General features: G+C 42.5%; 1 protein-coding gene across 2 annotated transcripts in view; it reads left to right on the top strand.

Moving 5' to 3' along the window:
* ABL1 (ABL proto-oncogene 1, non-receptor tyrosine kinase) overlaps positions 1-19,217 on the top strand; it is a 144,872-nt gene that overhangs the window by 84,535 nt on the left and 41,120 nt on the right. The window contains exon 1 of one of the 2 annotated variants that reach the window (XM_026009530.2): positions 11,972-12,183. The exons of the other annotated variant lie outside the window; for it this stretch is intronic. Within the exon in view, the coding sequence (XP_025865315.1) occupies positions 12,105-12,183 (79 nt within the window). The 5' untranslated portion in view covers positions 11,972-12,104. Of the gene's footprint in view, positions 1-11,971; positions 12,184-19,217 lie in introns of those variants that run through there. 2 annotated transcript variants of the gene reach the window in all.

Raw genomic sequence — 19,217 nt, 5'->3', positions numbered from 1 at the left:
ATTTATATTCCCCAAATGAACAGTTTTTGATAAATAAATTAAAAAGTTGATTTAGGAAATTCTTAGATTTATATGAGTTGAACTGGTATTTTAGGGATGCCTGGGTGGCTCAGCGGTTGAGTGGCTGCCTTCAGTTCAGGTTATGATCCTGGGATCCCGGATGGAGTCCTGCATTGGGCTCCCTGCAGGGAGCCAGCATCTCCCTCTGCCTGTGTCTCCGCCTCTCTCTCTCTCTCTCTTTCTCTCTCTGTGTGTCTCTTATGAATAAATAAGTCTTTTTTAAAAACCCTGATATTTTATTTTTTAAATTATTTTTTAAAAGATTTCATCTATCTATCTATCTATCTATCTATCTATCATCTATCTATCTATTTATTTATTTATTTGGGGGAGGGGAGGGAGAGCAGAGACAGGGAGAGAGAATCCCAAGCCAACTCCATGCCAGTGCAGAGCCCAATGTGGGGCTTTATCTTACAACCCTGAGATCATTACCTGAGCTGAAATCAAGAGTCAGACATTTGACTGACTAAGCCACTCAGTGCCCCTAGAACTAATATTTTACTATTATTACCATAAAGACTATGTGACTATTACAACAGATGCAGAATACCAGCAGCTTTAAACAAGCTTGCCGTTTATTTCTCTCCTCTGTGACAGGCTCACATTAGCAGTCCTGGCTGTATATGGGCACTCCACAGGGTCAGACACCTTCATCTTGTTACTCTTTTTTTTTTTTTTTTTAAGATTTTATCTATTTATCCATGAGGGACCGATTTTATTATTTATCCATGAGGGACAGATTTTATTTATTTATCCATGAGGGACAGAGAGAGAGAGAGAGGCAGAGACACAGGCAGAGGGAGAAGCTGGCTCCATGCATGGGACTTGATCCCAGGTCTCCAGGATCAGGCCCTAGGCTGAAGGCGGCACTAAACCGCTGAGCCACCTGGGCTGCCCTTTTACTCTTTAAAATGTGGATTCTACCTCAGTTCCAAAAGGCCACTCTAGCTATCCTGTCCTTGTGCAGGCAGTGGGGAGTAGAAAGGAGAGGAGTGGGGGAGGGCTGCCCATTCTTTTTAAGAAAGAGGCCCAGAAGTTGTGTGTATCATTTCTGCTCATGTACATTTGGTTAAGACCTAGTGAGATGGTAATGTTGGGGTACAAGGGAGACCAGGAAACATAGTTTTTACTGTGGGGCCATGTGTCCACATGATCTACAAATTAGAGTTAATGTCTAAAACTTAGGGTTTGAAGGCAAGAGAGAACAGATGCTGGTGACCATTGTTGGCTAGGCGGGTTCCTGTAACTAGCCTGCATGGGATTCCCATTAATTTTTCCTCAGAGGAAGTCTAGTTGATATGGAGTAATTGGCCTAAATTTTACTGAGAAGTTAACCTTTACTATTGTTTTAGAATTGCATTGGAATGCTCTTCTTGCTGAAATAGCCATAAATATGAATTATTATTGCTTAGGAAATGTGAAAATTAACTTAGCAGTTAAATCCAATTTTGGAGTTGATTTTCTAAATATAGAGCTTATGCACCAGCTAGTCGATAGGGTGGCAGACAGCTTCTGCCAGTGACTTTGGAAGCAGGACTCTGTCATTTTCTTTTCAAGTGACTCTTTCCCTCCTGACATACCCACATCTCCACTTACTGAGCAGTTTGTCCAGTGTTATCTGTAGCCATTCTTTTCTGGTTAATATGTAATTTTGAATTAACATCCCCTATCTGGCGCTTTAGGAGGAAAAAGCAGTAACATTTTATTTTGAGATGCCATTGCTTCTCTAAGGACAACAGTCATTTTTAACAAGTGTAGGGAGAAATCTTCTGGCCCCATTTGTCCTTTGTATACAGCTTTTAAAAACCTTGACAACAAAACAAATTGCTGCGGAATGTTTTGAAGAAACCAACATAAAACTCCTTTAGTGTTTCATTTCTAAGTTTTTCATCCTCACTAACAATTACTGACAAATTTGCCTTTCCCCAGGCGCAGTTCTGGCTGCTGAGAGGATCTTAATGCTGAGGGAGCCCATACTTGCATAGCCCATTTCAGCTGCCCCAGAGATAACCTGGATAAACACCAGCCCCTCCGAGAACCTCCTGATCCCTGCTGGGCCTTGCACTGTGGGGAGGTTCAGAAGACGTGTTTTCCTTCCCTACTGGCCTTTCTCTCTACACTCTCCAGCTGCCTGCCTCCCCCACCCCCAAGTAACGTGATCTCCCATGCCTGCTCACTGCTGGCCAGATTCTTTCAGTCTTAGAGAAAGAGAGGGAAAATTAACCACTAGTTTCCCAGGTCAAAGTGAACAAAAAAAGCCAAAAGTAGCATTTCAAAATAAAAGGAGTCTTGCTTGCAAATAACCAGTGTTAGGGCTCTTCTTTTAGCAGTGTTTCTGCAAAAGCGCCTGCTCAAGTTTACATCATTCTACAGATAATAGTCAAAGGTTTTTATTTTTGCAACATTGGTATTTTTTATTTGTTTTATAGATATTGTAATCTTTTTTTTTTTTTTTTTATTCGTGAGAGACAGAGAGAGAGAGAGAGAGGGAGAGGCTGAGACACAGGCAGAGGGAGAAGCAGGCTCCATGCCCAGAGCCCGACATGGGACTCGATCCCAGGACTCCAGGATCACGCCCTGGGCCAAAGGCAGGCGCTAAACCCCTGAGCCACCCAGGGATCCCCGACATTGTAATCTTTATTCAATATTCAAATTAAAGGCAAACAAACAAGAGTCTTAGGGATTTAAAATAAAATTGTTTGGCATTCATTTCAAAAGCTAACCAAAGTAAAGGGACAGAGACAATTCATGAAAATGTATGAAACCTCTTTGAGTTGAATTCAAGCACTTAGACTTTTAATGCAAATTATTCCAAACTATTTTTTGTTTCATAATACATCTGTTTATAACTTAACTTGTAAGTGGATTTAACTGGGTTTAGAGATTCAGGATTTGGTTGTTTCTTCACCACCAGCAATATTATGATTTAAGAGCTATAGTGTGCAACAAATTTTTAAATAGTTTTGCAGCCTGGTGTCCTAAAACTGGTCTGTCAGCTCTTGATTATGGGTACCTCCCTACTCGGTGTGATATTAATGGAAAAAAATCTAACAAAGGAGTTTGGAGATCTGGGTTCTTTTCCTGGCTCTGCAATACCTTACTGTGAGACCTCTTGCAAGTTATCTGTACCTCAGTCGTCTCATCTATTAAAATGAGCAATATAGATTCTGATTAAAAATGAATAAAAATTGAAGACCTGTTTTTATCTCCCATTTGCTCCCCATCACTGAAATGATAATTTTTTTTTCATTTTTTTAAAAAAAGATTTTATTTATTTATATGAGAGAGAGCATGAACGGTGGGGAGAAGCAGACTCCCCACTGAGCAGGGAGCCCCATGTGGGGCTCTATCCCATGACTTGAGCCAAAGGCAGATGCTTAACTGACTGAGCCACCCAGGCACCCCAAAGGATTTTTTTCTTCTTCTTTTTTTAAAGATAGATTCATTCATTCATTCATTCATTCATTCATTCATTCATTCATTCAGGAGAGAGACAGAGACATAGGCAGAGAGAGAAGCAGGCTCCTTACGAGTAGCCCAGTGCAGGGTTCCTTCCTCAGACCCTGGGATCATGACCTGAGCCGAAGGCAGACACTCAACCACTGAGCCACCCAGGCATCCCAAGATTTTTTTCAAAGTGAAAATTCATAAGGGCAAAAAGAACCAAAAAAGATAAAGTAGATAAAAAGAGGTGAACACATTTTTGAAAATGGAAGGCAGTCAAAAGCAAATTGAAGCCTAACCTCTTCTGAGAAAGACATTAGAAGTGAGCACTGGCTCACTGGTAGGCAGAACATGTGATGCTTGTTAAGATCCTGAGAAAAAGGGGATTCCGTGAGTGGCTCAGTGATTTAGCACCTGCCTTCAGCCCAGGGTGTGATCCTGGAGTCCTGGTATTGAGTCCCACATCCGGCTCCCTGCGTGGAGCCTGCTTCTCCCTCTATGCCCCCCTCTCATGAATAAATAAATAAAATCTTAAAAAAAAAAAAATCCTGAGGGGAAAAAAAATCAGCGTTAGAGGCATTGGTACTACGGAAAGCAGGGAGTGGTGAGGTCTATAACTGAAATCGAGGGGATCAATTCAAAATCAGTAAAAGGAGTGTTTAGATTCTTCATGCCCCTCCCCAACTCTGTACAGCCGATGACCACCTCTTCTTATCTGTTTGAGACTAGAAGTATTATACTGACAAATTGCCCTGTAGAGGCTCTGGACTTGGGGGCATTATCCCCACGATGTAGACAAATAAGCCAAGGGGCTGAAAACAGTGGGGTAATAAGCAAGAGCGGAATTTTTTTTTTTTTTTTTAAGTAAGCTCTGCTCAGCATGGGGCTTGAACTCTCAACCCTCTAAGATCAAGCATCACATGTTCTGCCTACCAAGCCAGCCAGGCACCCCAAGCAGATTTATTTTTTTTAAGTATGCATACTGAATAGTGAGATTCTCAGCCCTATTCTAATAACTGTCAGCCAGGGCCCTAACAGAAAAGAGATGGAAAATTTCTTTTCTGAGGGAAAAAAAATTTGAATAGCCCTAGAAAAAGCCCTATAGATACCAACATTTGGGGATTCTCTTGATGGAAAAGTGAGCTCACCACCTTCCTTCACTGAAGTCCACCAATTGTTGTGCCCCTCCATACATATGTTTTAGTTCCTCATTTATTTATAATAAATGGATAATCACATTTCTCTATACATTAAAGAAGAATCTGTAACATAGATAAAAGGTAAAACATTCACAGAAAAAAAGGAACTTGTTTGAAATAAAGACAATGCAAGAAACAGAAGAATTCAGAAGAACTTGTCTTTGCTGTCCTCAGAGAGATGTACTGCAAACATTAAATAACAGTAGTATTAAAGAGAATCATAATAATAGAGTAATGAGAATATCAGAATAATTATGAGCTCTTTAACACTGAGAACATTATAGCCAAAATTTAAAATTCAACAGAAGACTTAGACACGATAGCCTATTGCAGGAAGCAGAACATAAAGACAAGATGTGGACAATGAGAGAGAACAAATAAGAAAATTGGAAGCTCAGTCTCAGGGCTTCAGTATCCATCTGATAAGAGTTCCAGAAGGAAAGAGCCAAAAGAAAATGGAGGAGAATTTAGGAGATAGTAAGTATCATGGAAAACCTCAAAATGAGTGTTCTCCAGAGCTAACTGACTTAAATCTTCAAATTGGTTTGGCTCCTGACTGCCAGCATGATAAAAGACTCACTCTTAGCTGTATCATTGTGAAATTTCAGAACACCAAGAGTATAAAAAGATACTCTAGAGTTTCCAAAGAGAAAAACAGGTTCATATATAAAGGATCAAGATTTCGAATGGAATTGCATATCTATACCATACTGTCAACTAGAAGCTAATGGAGAAACATTTCAAAATTAAGCAGGAAAAATTAATTTTAACCTAGAATTCTATACCCAGCCAAACTGTCAGAATAGAATAGAAGAAAGGCATTTTTTGGAATGAACCTCTCTGCCCCAGTTTTGCAGGAAGCCAACAAAATGAGGATATAAATCAATAAATAGAACTTAGGGGGCACCTGGGTGGCTCAGTTGGCAAGCGTACAACTCTTGCTTTTGGCTCAGGTCATGATCTTGGGGTCACTGGATCAAGCCCCAAGGAAGGCTCCATGCTTTTAGCACATAGTCTGCATGTCCCTCTCTGTCTGCTTCTCCCCCACTTGCATGTTCTCTCTCCCTCAAATAAATAAATTAATCCTTTTTAAAATAAATAAAAATAAATAGAACTGAGAATGTTTTAAGTGTTTTAGTGCTTGGAAAAAATACTACTAGGGGTTTGACAGATCTTTGAACTATTTGGGGGGTAATGGTAATAAATTATAGAAAATTAACCAAATGAAAAAAATCAAGGCAATTAATATTTCTAGATAAATAAAGGACACATTCATAGTATATTATTGATGGAACAGTGAACAATATATCATCACAGTAATGTAAATACTAACTATTGACTTAACCAAAAATTGTGATTTTACTGTTTAGGGAGGTTGGGATACTACTATAATAAGTTAATATATAATGTGGAAAGCTGATGAATCTGGAAACAATATGAGGATATTAGTTACAAATCTGAAGGAGGCTGCCGGCCTCTGGGGCAGCAGACTGGGGGATCGAGTCAGGGGATTGCTGTGTTTATTACGAAACTTTGTACTATTTGATTTTTAATCTCATATGTATATGATTTTGATTAAAAATTAAAAATAATAAAATGAGCACACTAATAATAGTTTCCTCTTAGAGAAAAATTAGCATTTAATAGTTGTGCTTGACTTGTTAATTATAAAAATGTAGTAGGGTGTTACTATAATGAGATTTTCTAGAAAGTAGATTTATTCTAATGATAGTTCAAATTTGGCCCTCAACTAAGAATCGTGGCTCTGGAAATACCAAGGGAATTAACAATTAGTGTTATCTGAAAGATAGTCCTGTGTGTAGCTAGGTCATCAAGTCCTGGGCCTGAAATAGGCCCCCATTAAATATGTGGGGTGTGATTTGCCACAAAGCTGTGGTTGCAGTCCCTGGCTTTAGGATGAAAGGTAGGATTCCATGACATTTCAATTTTAGTTGCTACTCCTACTCCATAGCTAGTGTTTCTTTTCCCTAATAAAATAAATGGATTCCTTGTCCCTTGGAAAACCTCCAGACTACTTTCACTCCCTCAGACTGTGCTTTCTGGAATCATTTTCACATATCACATTTGTTAATTTTAGCTCTTGACTTAGTCCCAGTAAGACTTAGGCAGTAATACAGACCATCATCTGATCTGGTAAGAGGGCTCTTTTGGAAATAACAATAGCTACTGTTTATGGAGCCCCTTCCATATGTTGTTTCTAATCTTCATAACCCTGTGAGATAGCTCATCTCCCCCAGCCTTACAGTTGAGACAGTAGAGGCCCTGGGAGGTAAAGTCATTTATCCAAGCCACCACAGTGGATGGCAGAGGTGTAGTTCAGAGCTAGGCTGTGTGATGTAGCTCACTCGGCATCCACTGCATTGCCTCCCCCAGTCTAGAGTCAGTGGGCCTTCGTGACACTTAACCCCCAGGTAGTACTATCTCCCAGAAAACCTATGAGACAAAGAAGATGCCTGTGTGTCCTTAGCGGCCAAAATGGATGTGACTGATATGGCCGCATTTTGTCCTTCATTTGGACATACACTGGACCCCACAGAGCTAGAGAACCCAGCAGGCTGTCACGGGAGAGTGTTTGCAAGTGGACTTTGTTGACAGGTGCATATGAAATAGCATGCACATGCCTCAAGATCTCTGCTCTCAGCACCTGCCCCCTTCAAGTTATTGGCTGCGCTGCAAACAGTGGAGGGGGTCAGTCACATTTGGGATCATTTGGTCTGGGGGTTCCCAAACCAGGCCCCATGTCAGATTCGCCTGTCTTCTTTCCATCCCTATCCTCATCCTGCAGCTCCTGCATCCTTCCTCTTGCCACCTTCTCTTGGCCCATTTCTGCCCTCCCTTTAAAAATATATATATTTTTTATTTATTTATCCATGAGAGACACACAGAGAGGCAGAGACATAGGCAGAGGGCAGAGGGAGAAGTAGGCTCCCTGCAAGAAGCCTAATATGGGACTCAATCCCAAGACCCCAGGATCACAACCTGAGCCAAAGGCAGACGCACAACCACTGAGCCACCAGGTGCCCCATCTGCCCTCCTTTTAAATAGGACTGAACTCCAAACTTTAAAAAAAAATTGTCTTTGGCTAAAATCTTAAGAAAGGGTCTTCTTTTGATAACTTGTTCTTGAATTATACATTTCCTAGATCCAAAAAAATTGCCTTCAAGGGAAAAAATTTTAGAAATACCTATTCCTGGGCAGCCCGGGTGGCTCAGCAGTTTAGCGCCGCCTTCAGCCCAGTGTGTAGTCCTGGAGACCCGGGATTGAGTCTCATGTCGGGCTCCCTGCATGGAGCCTGCTTCTCCCTCTGCCTGTGTCTCTGCCTCTCTCTCTCTCTCTCTCTCTCTCTGTGTCTTTCATGAATAAATAAATAAAATCTTAAAAAAAAAAAAACTATTCATCTTTGTCCTATTTCCAGTGAAAACAAGAAGCAACTCTTCTCTCTTCTAAAACAGTGGTTTTCAACCTTAGTATGCACACAGATCATCTAGGGAACTTAAGATACAGCCCATTCAATATTCTTATTCTAAAGGGCTAGAAAGGAGACCAAGAGTCTGTATTTTATTTTTTTTATATTGTAAATATTTATTTATTTAATAGAGAGCTTGCACATGCGAGTGTGTGCATGAACGAGGGGAGGGGCAGAGGGAGAAGGAGAGAACCGCAAGCAGGCTCCAGCCCAGTGGGGAGCCTAATGTGGGCTTCCATGACCCTGAGATCATGACTTGAACAGAATCCAAGAGTTGGACACTTAACCAACTGAACCACCCAGGCACCCGGCCCTGAGTCTGCATTTTAAAGAGGTGCCCCAGGTGATTCAAAATAGGTTGTCTAGGGGCACCTGGGTAGTTCACTTGGTTAAGTGTTTGCCTTTCGCTCAGGTCTTGATCCAGGATCCTGGGTTAGAGCCCCACATCAGGCTCTCTGCTCAGCAGGGAGCTTGCTTCTCCCTCTCCCTCTGCCATTCCCCCTGCTTGTGCTTTCTCTCTCTCAAAGAAATGAATAAAATCTTTTAAAAAAAAAAAATAAGTTGTCCATGAGGGCGCCTGTAAAATAGTTGTAATTCTCTGAATTGTTTTCTTTTAAAACATTCTAACAGTTAATTATTTTTATTTCATCCTCTAGCTTTGCTCATATTATCCTTTCACTTAAATTGAAAATTATGTGCCGGTTTAGAAAGGTCAGGGGCTTTGGACCATACTACTTCCAGGCTGTGTGGATTTGGACAGAACCGTCTCCCGGCTTCATCAAGTTTCCTTACCTATGAAATGGAATTAAACTACACAAACTTCATGGGATTGTTGTGACTCTTGTGCCTGGAACATTTCAGGCACTTATTAAACATCTGTTTCTTTCTCAAACTGAATGCAAAGGAGCAAACAAGTTAGTTCACAGTCTTTTTCATTTATTTGCTTAAGTTAATGCCTTGTGGGTTTAAGGTTGCTTAAGGGGAAGCTTTCTTGGGCTTTTTTTCATTCGAAGAAGCTTGAAGTTCTTTATTTGCATATAACAGTGCTTTTTGTATCTTGCAAATCAGTTTCAAAACCATCAAAAGCTGGATCTGGAAAGAATAGTTTGATATGGTAGTGTACAGTTTGGCAGAATTTTCAGTATTCATTGTTGCTAATTCATTGTTTTGCCAGACCTGTTGATGCATGGTTTTATAACTAAATTTTAAAAGATTTGGACACAGTTTATAAGCATTACTCATTTTAAGAGGACTTAGGAGGATCAGGTCATTGTAGACTCACAAAGAGAATATTGGTAATAGTCATTAGCTTTTTTTTTTTTTTAATTTATTTATGATAGTCACACACAGAGAGAGAGAGAGAGAGAGGCAGAGACACAGGCAGAGGGAGAAGCAGGCTCCATGCACCGGGAGCCCGACGTTGGATTCGATCCCGGGTCTCCAGGATCGCACCCTGGGCCAAAGGCAGGCGCTAAACCGCTGCGCCACCCAGGGATCCCTCATTACCTTTTTAAAATAAACTTATATCCACTATAAAGTACAGGACATTGCAAACAAATATCTGGGCCTATATTAACTGAGAGTATTCAAGGATATGGTTAGAACCTCAAAAATGCCTATCAATGTACAATCCTTGGCCTTAACCTGTCAATTTGGATCTAGTTCTTTAAATCTGAAGTGTTGTATCAATGACAAACTTTATTATAGTTTGGTCCAGAGCCCTTGAGCTTTCCAAAATGGCACCAAAACAGATGCTGTATTTTTCAGTTTGTATTGTGGCACCCTTTGAATTTTATTTTTGGCTTTAGCCTTGGAGTTTGAAAGTTTTAAAACAACACTAAACAAATCAGTCACTACCTGTGGGCTCTCTAGCAGAATGACAGTGCCTCTGAGAACCTAGATAAGCACCCACTGTTAGTACACTTGTCACTTGTGTCTCCAGGTGGTGGGAACTGTGTACTTGCTTCCCAGCTTGTGCCTTCCTGGGTGCTAATGAGGCCTGAGCTGGTAGCACAGCACTAACCATGCATATTGGTCCAGTCAGTTGCAGTAAAAACACATTTTGTACATTGATCAGAATTTGGTAGGACACTTCTGAAAAGTTGATGATGCTCTGGCTGAGAGCTCCTGTGATATACACTAGTCATGTCCAGTCCAGTTGTGAATTTTTATATGCTATTTTTGGCAGACCTACATGAAGATCTTGTTACTTAGCCATTCCAAGATATCCAGATTTTTGTTGTTATAGAATAGCCTGGAAAGTACAACAAATGAGTCCAGCTTTGCCTTCTGGGGTTGACCACTCACAGTCAAGGGTCTCTAAATAAACCAGCACTTCCTTTGGTATATATGATGTTAGCTATTTAACCTAGAATAGAGAAATCCAAGGCTTTAATCTATTTGAAATTTACTGTTGATGGGAGGGGGCTGTGTAATCGACTGATCAGGAGCCTCATTCTTGGAACTGGCAAAGCAGAGTTAGTTTCCAACTATGGTGCCTTGGGCAGGGTGCTTGACTTCTTTGACCATCAGGTTTTTACCTGAAGAATCCGGATAATCTCTTTTCCTCACAGGATCATTACACAAATGCAGTGTTATGATGAATGGACCATATTTCTCTTAAGTGTCTGACACACACTAAGGACACATCCTCAATACACATCCTCTCATTATTCATCTGTTCTAATACGTGAGCTACATTAACTTTTCTCTCTGTTGCAGTTATCTGACACTCTTTATTAAATAAATAACTTTTCTTATTGTTATTGAAGTATATCTGATTTTCATTTGATTATTTGGTTTGTTGGGTTCCCTGTTACTTCCCATCCATCTAGATTCCTGGCTTTGTGCCAAATAATAACTATTGTGATTATTGTTACTTTTTGTTATAATAATGTATATTGTCAGTCCTAACCAGAGTTCTAAAGATTTCAGCTGTCTACAGCCATGAAATGAGTTTTAAATAATGGTGCCTGTGGCACTTACCAAACAAGGGGGAAAAGTTTCCAGTTGAAGAAAATAAGGTCAAGCAGGGATGAGGGCCCTGCCTCTCTGATGGGTCTTCGTGGAAGCTGAATTTCCTTTACATATAATCAGAAATTATGTTTGAATTCGAACCGATCTCTCTTCCGTTTCCAGCCACCTCCTAGTCTGAATGTATGATTTAACTAATGTCTTGCATACCTGTGAGGTTGTCATGTGGGCTCTAGCTCTCTGATTATTCATTCTTTATACACCCACTGAGTTAGCCTTAATCACTGTCAACTCAGTGAACATATGTGAGACCAGTATTGGTAACTGCAGAGGAATTTGCGTTATTCGCCAGCATTTTTGCGACACATGGTTTGCCAGAGCCCCCGGGCACCAGCGTGGTTCGGCTTTAAGCCGCGCAGGTTGGGGGCATCTCGCCACAGAGATGCTCGAGGTTCCAAAGGTGGTGCTAAGTAGGCCCGCGCCCCCGGCAGCTCAGAGTAGCCAGTCTGTCTTGGGCCATTAGGACTTGCCATCGTTGAGAACCACTCATTGCTGTACCTAAAAACAGCCCCCCTGCTGACACAGAACCCGTCCCCGGGTTGGTTTTGGACCTCGGCAGAGGGCCAAGGCCGGGGTGGGCCTGGCGGTCGCCGGGAAGACTGGGGCCGGCCGGCGCGGCGCCGAGGGGGTTAAGGCGGCGGCTGCAGCCGCGGCGGGGGCGGGCCTCGCGGGCCGGGCTCGGGGCCCTTTGTTAACAGGCGCGTCCCGAGCCGAGACGGAGACGCGGCCGCGGCCATGGGCTGGCGCGCAGGGCGGCGGCGAGGCGGCGTGGCGGGGCCGCCGGGGCGCGGGAGGGCGCGCGGGGCCAGCGGGGCGCGCCGGACCTGAGGGCGCGGCGCAGGGAGCCCGGGGGTGCCGGCCCCGGCCGCCGGCACGCGAAAATGTTGGAGATCTGCTTGAAGTTGGTGGGCTGCAAATCCAAGAAGGGGCTCTCTTCCTCCTCCAGTTGTTACCTGGAAGGTAAGCGCCGGCAGGCGGGAGCGGGTCGAGGAGGCCTCGGGGCCTCCGGTCGGGCCTTCCCGGGCGGCGCCCGCGCGCGCGCGCGCTCGCTCACTCGCTCGCTCCCTCCTCGCCCTCGCCCTCCCTTCCCTTTCCCTTTTCTCTCCCTTCCTCCCTCTCTTGCTCTTTCTGTGTCCTGCGACCGCGCCTGGGCGCTGCGGGCGGAGCGGGAGGGTGTGGGGCTCCGGCCCCCGCGCCCTAACCCCGGGAGAGCCACGCCAGGATGGCTGTGTCGCCGGGCCCCCAGCCCCGGGGCTCTTCCCGAGAAAGTTTGAGAAAGTGAGCTCTACAGGCCCGAACGGCGTGTGAGCCCGAGCCCACGTTGTGGAATTTTTACCGTTAGTTGGGAATTATGTGTCAAAAAGGTCGACCCGTGTTTGTGAAACATGTGATTTTCGTTAAGGGTCGTGTACAAAGGAATACGGCTCTACCATTTATGGATACGAAGTTCAAGCAATCTTTGTACCCCACACCCCACTCCCACAACCCCCAACCCGGTGTTATCTATAGACCACGCAGAGGTCTTAGGAATTCTTCCTTTTCGGGGTGGGTCGGGGGAAGCGAAATTTACGAATTTTAGGAAGGCTTCGTGAATGGGTACCAAGTACTTGGGGGAGGGGAGCCTCATGTTAAGTTCGCTCCATAAAGTGCAGAGCCAGGAGCATCTTACTTTTGCCTTCTTTCCATTCTACTTTGCTTCTCTCATCTCTGTGTTCATCTTTCCTGTTGTCTTTCCTTTCCTGTGCCAGTAACAACTGAAAAAATGTGAACTGGGGATGGTGCGTCGTCATTTTGTAACTTCGAGTGGACCTGAAATTGATGTGACTAGGGACTGGTCATCCCAGACGTAATCCTGCTGGCATTTCTCTGTTGTTTTCACTTAGGACTTAAAATAGGAAAAGAAACTTAAAGCTCATTTTAGAACAAGTAGAATTTCTGCTATAGTGCCATGAAGTTCTAATGTTTTTCTTTTGAAAATGAAAGAGAAATAAACGGAGGCCTCATAAATGGTTAACTTCTCTTCCTTACAACTTTTTTTTTTTTCACCCCACAATCCTCACTGAGCACTGTTTTGTTTTGTTTTGTTTACTTTTTAACTTGAGGGCCTGCCTGGAGTCACATAAGCAGCTTAAACCTTAAACTCCAGTGAGGTAGGTAAAACCTGTTTGCCTCTGCTGCCACAGTATGTGTATGTACATCGATCACTCCACTTCCCTGTTTGGGATGTCCCCTTCCCTTGGAGCAGGCTCACAAAATCCAGCATTTGGAAGGAGGAGACAGTTTATTTGTCCCTAAAAGTTGGCATCTAAAGCAGCCAAAATCATCTTCAGTTAATCTGTTGCTTATTTTCCAAGTTGCTCAGAATTCTGAACACATTCTCATTTACATCTGTATCGAGTTAGTGTTAGGCATTATCATCTCCATTTTGCAGATGGACTCCTTTGGCGGAGTATATGAACAGACTTTTGTAGCTGCAGAGCTGGAGGAAAGTTTAGGTCATAGCAGAGCTGTGATATTGTTTTCTTGGGGGTAAACTGGAGATTTAGTGTTGACCTGGCTGCTTTAATTATTGGGGCTTGTCGGGAGGAATCTAATCTAAAATGTTTTACTCCATTTTCCTGCATCCTGTCTTGAAATAATAATGTAGCCTCCCAAGTCTCAAAAAAATCCCCAGCTCTGGTACCACTGACTATCTTGATTAAAGCTGCCTCTAGGAAGGAATCACTGTAGGAATTTTTTCTTTTTACTGACTTTCCCTTATTTTGTTGGTATATTTAATTGGAGAAAGTAAATGGAATTACTCTTTTGTAAGTAGAGAGAATTTAGTAATTGTTTCTTGAAGACTGGATGTGCTATTAGTCTCTTGGGGAGAACAGTTGCCAACATCTGGATAAGTAATCCAGCCTTTCGGTTTTTACTGACATCCTAAATCAATCAATCACTGTTTATTGACACCCACTCAGGGCTCAGGCAGCTCAGGCCACAGAGAGAATTGAATATGGTCAAGTTTTCCATTCTGTCGAGAGGATTCTACCTTAAATGCAACTTGATCACATATCTACTTGCTACCCAGGCCTGGCTGTCAAAGAAACAATTAAATACTTACTGTAAGCCCAGCTTTGTTTCGGCATTCTGTATGATTTGGTTTGCTTGTTTCTCATGATGGCCCTGTGGTTAATTCCATTTAATAGATGAAGACTCTAAGTCACCAAAAACAAAAAGTTAGGAAACTTATCTGAGGTCACAGGGACTCAGGCAAGTGGTGGTGTCGGGATTTGACATGCTGTCTGGTTCCAAAGAGCCCAGTTTTATGTGTTGTGCTTTACCAACTGAGACTGTGACCTTTGACACTCTCTGTGGCTGTTAAAATAGTATCTTCAAGAAACACTTTTCTAGAAAACTAATACTGAAAAAAAATGATTATCTTTACCAAAAGGATTATTTTTACCAATAAAAATTTTAAACATGTATTAAGATAGCTGTACTTGATAAAAAAAATTCTAAAAGGTATTTCGTGAAAAGTACTTTGTCTCCTATCCAGATTCGCTATAACCAGAGACACTCAGAGTTTCTCCTGTATCCTTCTGGAAATATTCTATGGACATAATAAGTGTTTATAGTATTTGAATTTTGTGTTACAACTCTGTAAAAATGTATGTTTATAGAAGCATCTTTCACCATGACCACATTTAGCTTTACAACCTTAGGTCTACTTCAAACACTGAGTTTTCTGATTATTCCTTCTCCCTACAGATGTGGAAGAAAATATGAACACTAGCCATCTGAATTTGCTGTTTTTCCTACTTTTCTTTCTTCATGTTTGTATTTGCATACATCATGCGTGACTGTTGTACATGAACATGCTAGTTCTGTAGTGTGGAATCAAAATTTAATATCTTGTGAAGTGAACTCTTCTTGAACTTTCAAATTTTATTTTAAGGGCCCGCTTTTAAATGCTTCTTTTCAGCAGTTAACTTTCTGGCAAATGCTTTATGTGGTGCCAGCCACACGGATACACTGTTAGAACTTCTGGTTCAGAGAATCTCATGCTCTCTTTCTAAACACTCTTTCCTGAGGTCATCACATGCTTCCCTTGTTTAGTAACAAAGAAAATGTGAGACTCTTTCAGGAACCTAATAGAAAGCCAGCCAGTCCTCTGGTTTGAGGTTAGGCTAAAATTGTGGAGCCTTTCTGATGTGACACTCCTCAGCAGTAAGCGTTTCATACACATCCTCACTTAATTCTCACACACCAACACTATGTGGTTCTAGACAAGAGGAGGAGAAAGACCCTGTTCACTTTGAAATACTTTTCAGAAGTACTTCTGAATTTGGAGTCAGGAGATCCCAGTTTTTGTCTGACTCCTCAGCTTTTCTGCTTCTTGCTTACCTCTAAGAGCAAACATCCTCTCTCTAGCTCACCTTACAGAATTGTTTTGAGGATCTAGGAGATGATTCTAGTGAAAGTTTTAAAAACCAATAAAATGCTAAATATTTGTATTTATACCGACATAGGGTTCCTTTGAGATGATGTCCCTAGATCCAGACGGCTCTGTTGTGAGGGTATAGCAGAAGTCCCATTCTCAAGTGAGGCATGCAGCTCCAAAGCCAGTGGCCTGGGTTGCCAGCCATGCTTGCCTGCTGACCTGAGGCATATTGCTTTCCAAGCATCGGTGTTCTCATTTCTAAAATACAACTGAGTAGTAGTCTGCCCCTCGTTGAGTTAGGAGATCTGTGTGAAAGATTTCGTTTAAATTGTTCAGCCAATTCCTTCAATGGCTGAAGTCACAATAGAAGTGAGCTGAACCTACCGTAGTTTTTCTTAACAGAACAGTTTGTTTCCAAATTTGCTTTGATGAATAGAATGAATACTTCCTGTCATTGGTTTTAAGGATGAGTATCTTCCCTTTCTGTAATCCTTTCTTTCTCTCTCTCTCTCTCTCTCTCTCTCTCTCTCTCTCTGTAAATTTTACTTATTTATGTAATCTCTACACCTAGCCTGGGGCTGGAACTTAATAGGCTCTTCTGACTGAGCCAGCCAGGCAGGCCCCTCTCTGATCCTTTCTTATGCCCATGGTGAATGTTTTAGTTGCGGAAGAAGAAATCCCACTGGTTCATGATTGGCATCATAATCTCTCCAGAGGCAGTATTTCCACAGCTCCAAATATGTGAAAACCGAACATCTCATACTACTCATTACCTTGTTCTAAAATCGTCATGATTTTGCCAGTGTAATCACTGATCTGAGATAGAAACAGGAAAAATTGTCTACAGATAAGTTTAAAAATATATAACAACAGTGTACAACATGATGACTGTGGTTAACAGTACTGTATATTTGAAAGTTGCTAAGAAAGTAGATCTTAAAAGTTGTCATTGTAAGGAAAAAATCTGCAACTGGGCGGTGATGGACGTTAACTTACTGTGATAACTGATAATTTCACAGTATCTACATGTATTAAGTCATGTTGTACACCTGAAATTTATACAATGTTTTATATCAATCATATCTCAATAAAACTGGAAAAGATAAATATGTATAAGAACTAAAGATCAAATGGGATATTGGAAGAATTTAACTTTTTCTCTGTAATAGTGGATCGTTAATTAAACACATTGAAAGATTTATAAATTCTTAGGTTTGGTTTTTTTTTTTTTTATGGAAAATTCTAAGTCTGTAACAAGCAGCCCATTGAACTCCTTGTACTCATCACCCAGCTTTCAAAATGACCAAATTATGGTCAATCTTAAATTTGCCCTCCTCAAGCCACTGGCAGAATATCAGTTTCATAACCTGAAGGTCCTGAGTCTGAGCCTCAGAGAGCATGGATTAAGTCACTTCTCATACTTAGCTGGGCCCAAGGTTACTGTTTAAAAAAAGAACACAGAGCACATTATGGTCAGTCTTGTTTTCTTGCCTCGTGAAGTTGTAGTTCCAAAGACATTTGGGAAAATAGCTTGCTGATTACCAACACATGAGAGTCTAACTCTGCCCTCAGATGAGGAGAGTTGTTATTTTCTGAAATTGGCTCTCAGATTTTTCTTTCTTAACCCACATCATAGGTGCCTTGTTCTACTGTCTGTGGTGGTAGTGACAAGGAAGACAGACAGGTGAAGGAAACAGAAAAGCAGGTGGGGAATTAAAGAGGAGAGGGAGGCAGAGAAAGGCTGAGACCAAAACGAACACAGATGAGAAGGGGTATGGGGTGCCAAAGGATAGCCCAAGGCAGGCAGAGGAAGAGACCCAGAAGGGAGAAAGGGAAAAAGCCAGATTCTGAGAGAGAAGTGCAAAATGTTGAGTGGGAGCCATACGGACTGGTGGACAGCCTGATGGACAGCCTGGTGCAAGGAAGCTACAGGGAGAGGTAGAGGAGTAACCTTAACTCTTCTTCCATCGCCTGTCCTCCCAGTCAGAGCATCAGCCTAGGCTTGTGGGGTTCGGTACAGATGAAGTGCTTGGCACAGTCCTGGCACCCAGTAAGTGACAGATAAATACTGGCTATTATTCTGTTAGTCAGTTGCATAAACTTGAACCTCATTGCTCTTAAATTTTCTTTAAAGGCCCAATCCGGGCAGCCCCGGTGGCGTAGCAGTTTAGTGCCGCCTGCAGCCCAGGGCGTGATCCTGGAGACCCTGGATCGAGTCCCATGTCGGGCTCTCTGCATGGAGCCTGCTTCTCCCTCTGCCTGTGTCTCTGCCTCTCATTCTCTCTCTGTGTCTCTATGAATAAATAAATAAAATCTTTAAAAAAAAAAAAAAAGGCCCAATCCTTAGCAATCTTACCAGTGTTCAAGTGTAGCTAGTAACACTGGACATTGCATACCTTAACATTGAATTTAAAGGTGGGTCATGGATAGAATTAGCCATTACTTTTGGGAACTCACATACCTTTTTTGGGTCACATTCGCTCAGATTAACAACAGGAATAACAATGGCTAACGAGACATCTTGGGGACATTACCTGCCATCAGGTAGCCCCTTTACTTCAGTGAGTCGAATCTAAACTGACCCAGGAGTCCTTGGTGACCCTTTTGGGGAGAACAGGAAATGTGAAACGAGTGCTTTCCAAACCATCCCCAGGCCCCGATGGCCCAGCAGGCAGAGGGGGAGGCTTTCAGTCGGCTGCAAATGGCCTGTGACAGAATAAAAATGCTTCCATGGTTAGTGGGCCCACTGCAGATGGTTTGAATCAGGGCCAGTGCAGGGATTCAGGGAACCATTGCTCACCCCACCCCACCCTGCCCCCGACAGAATGTGTGTGGAGGTGCTGTGTGCCTGTTCTGGGACTATAATGAATCCTGTTTCTCTTGAAAGTGCAGAGAAATGGACTTTTATGTTGCCCTTGTTTTAGTATCTTGACCATGGTTTACATTCCATTAAAAAAGAAAAAAATGACTGCATTTCTGAGATCTTTACAAAAGCTTCCCTGGCAGCATGTCATTTCTTTTCATCCTGCTGTCTTTTTGCTGTTCTTACTGCAGGTTGACAGATAATTAAGGTACACTCTTCTGTCATGACTTAATATTTTACCTTGTTGCTTGAGACAGGTGCAGGATGTTCTGTCTGTATAGCGGATGGTTACAGTAAACACCCAGCGGTGCTATATGCCCTGCCTTGCAGGAGGCAAGGGGTGAAGACTGTGGTAAGATCGCTGGGCTCTGTCCCAGAGTTCACACTGTCATGAGGACAATAATAAATGAGGGAGTACTTGCCCTAAGGTGCAGGTCCCTAGGGCCAGGTACCACACTTGGCATTTGTGCAGAAATTCCCTGCATGCAGTGTGCACGGAGCCTTTCTGACAGCCTGGCTAGGTAGACACCATTGTTGCCCTGTTGTGCAACTGGGAAATTAATTACTTCAAGACAGGGTGGACAGAGATTTAAATAAGGCTTGTCGGCCCTGGAGTCCAGGCTTACCAGATTTCCTTGCTGACAAGGTGAAGGGGAAGCAGTCAACCAGGGGGAAGCGATAGGGAGGAGAAAGGACCAGTCAGGC

This window comes from Vulpes vulpes, chromosome 2 (assembly GCF_048418805.1).
Source record: "Vulpes vulpes isolate BD-2025 chromosome 2, VulVul3, whole genome shotgun sequence".
Classification (NCBI taxonomy): domain Eukaryota; kingdom Metazoa; phylum Chordata; class Mammalia; order Carnivora; family Canidae; genus Vulpes; species Vulpes vulpes.
Note: the sequence above shows the minus strand (reverse complement) of the source record. Positions and strands in the feature narration are given on the sequence as shown.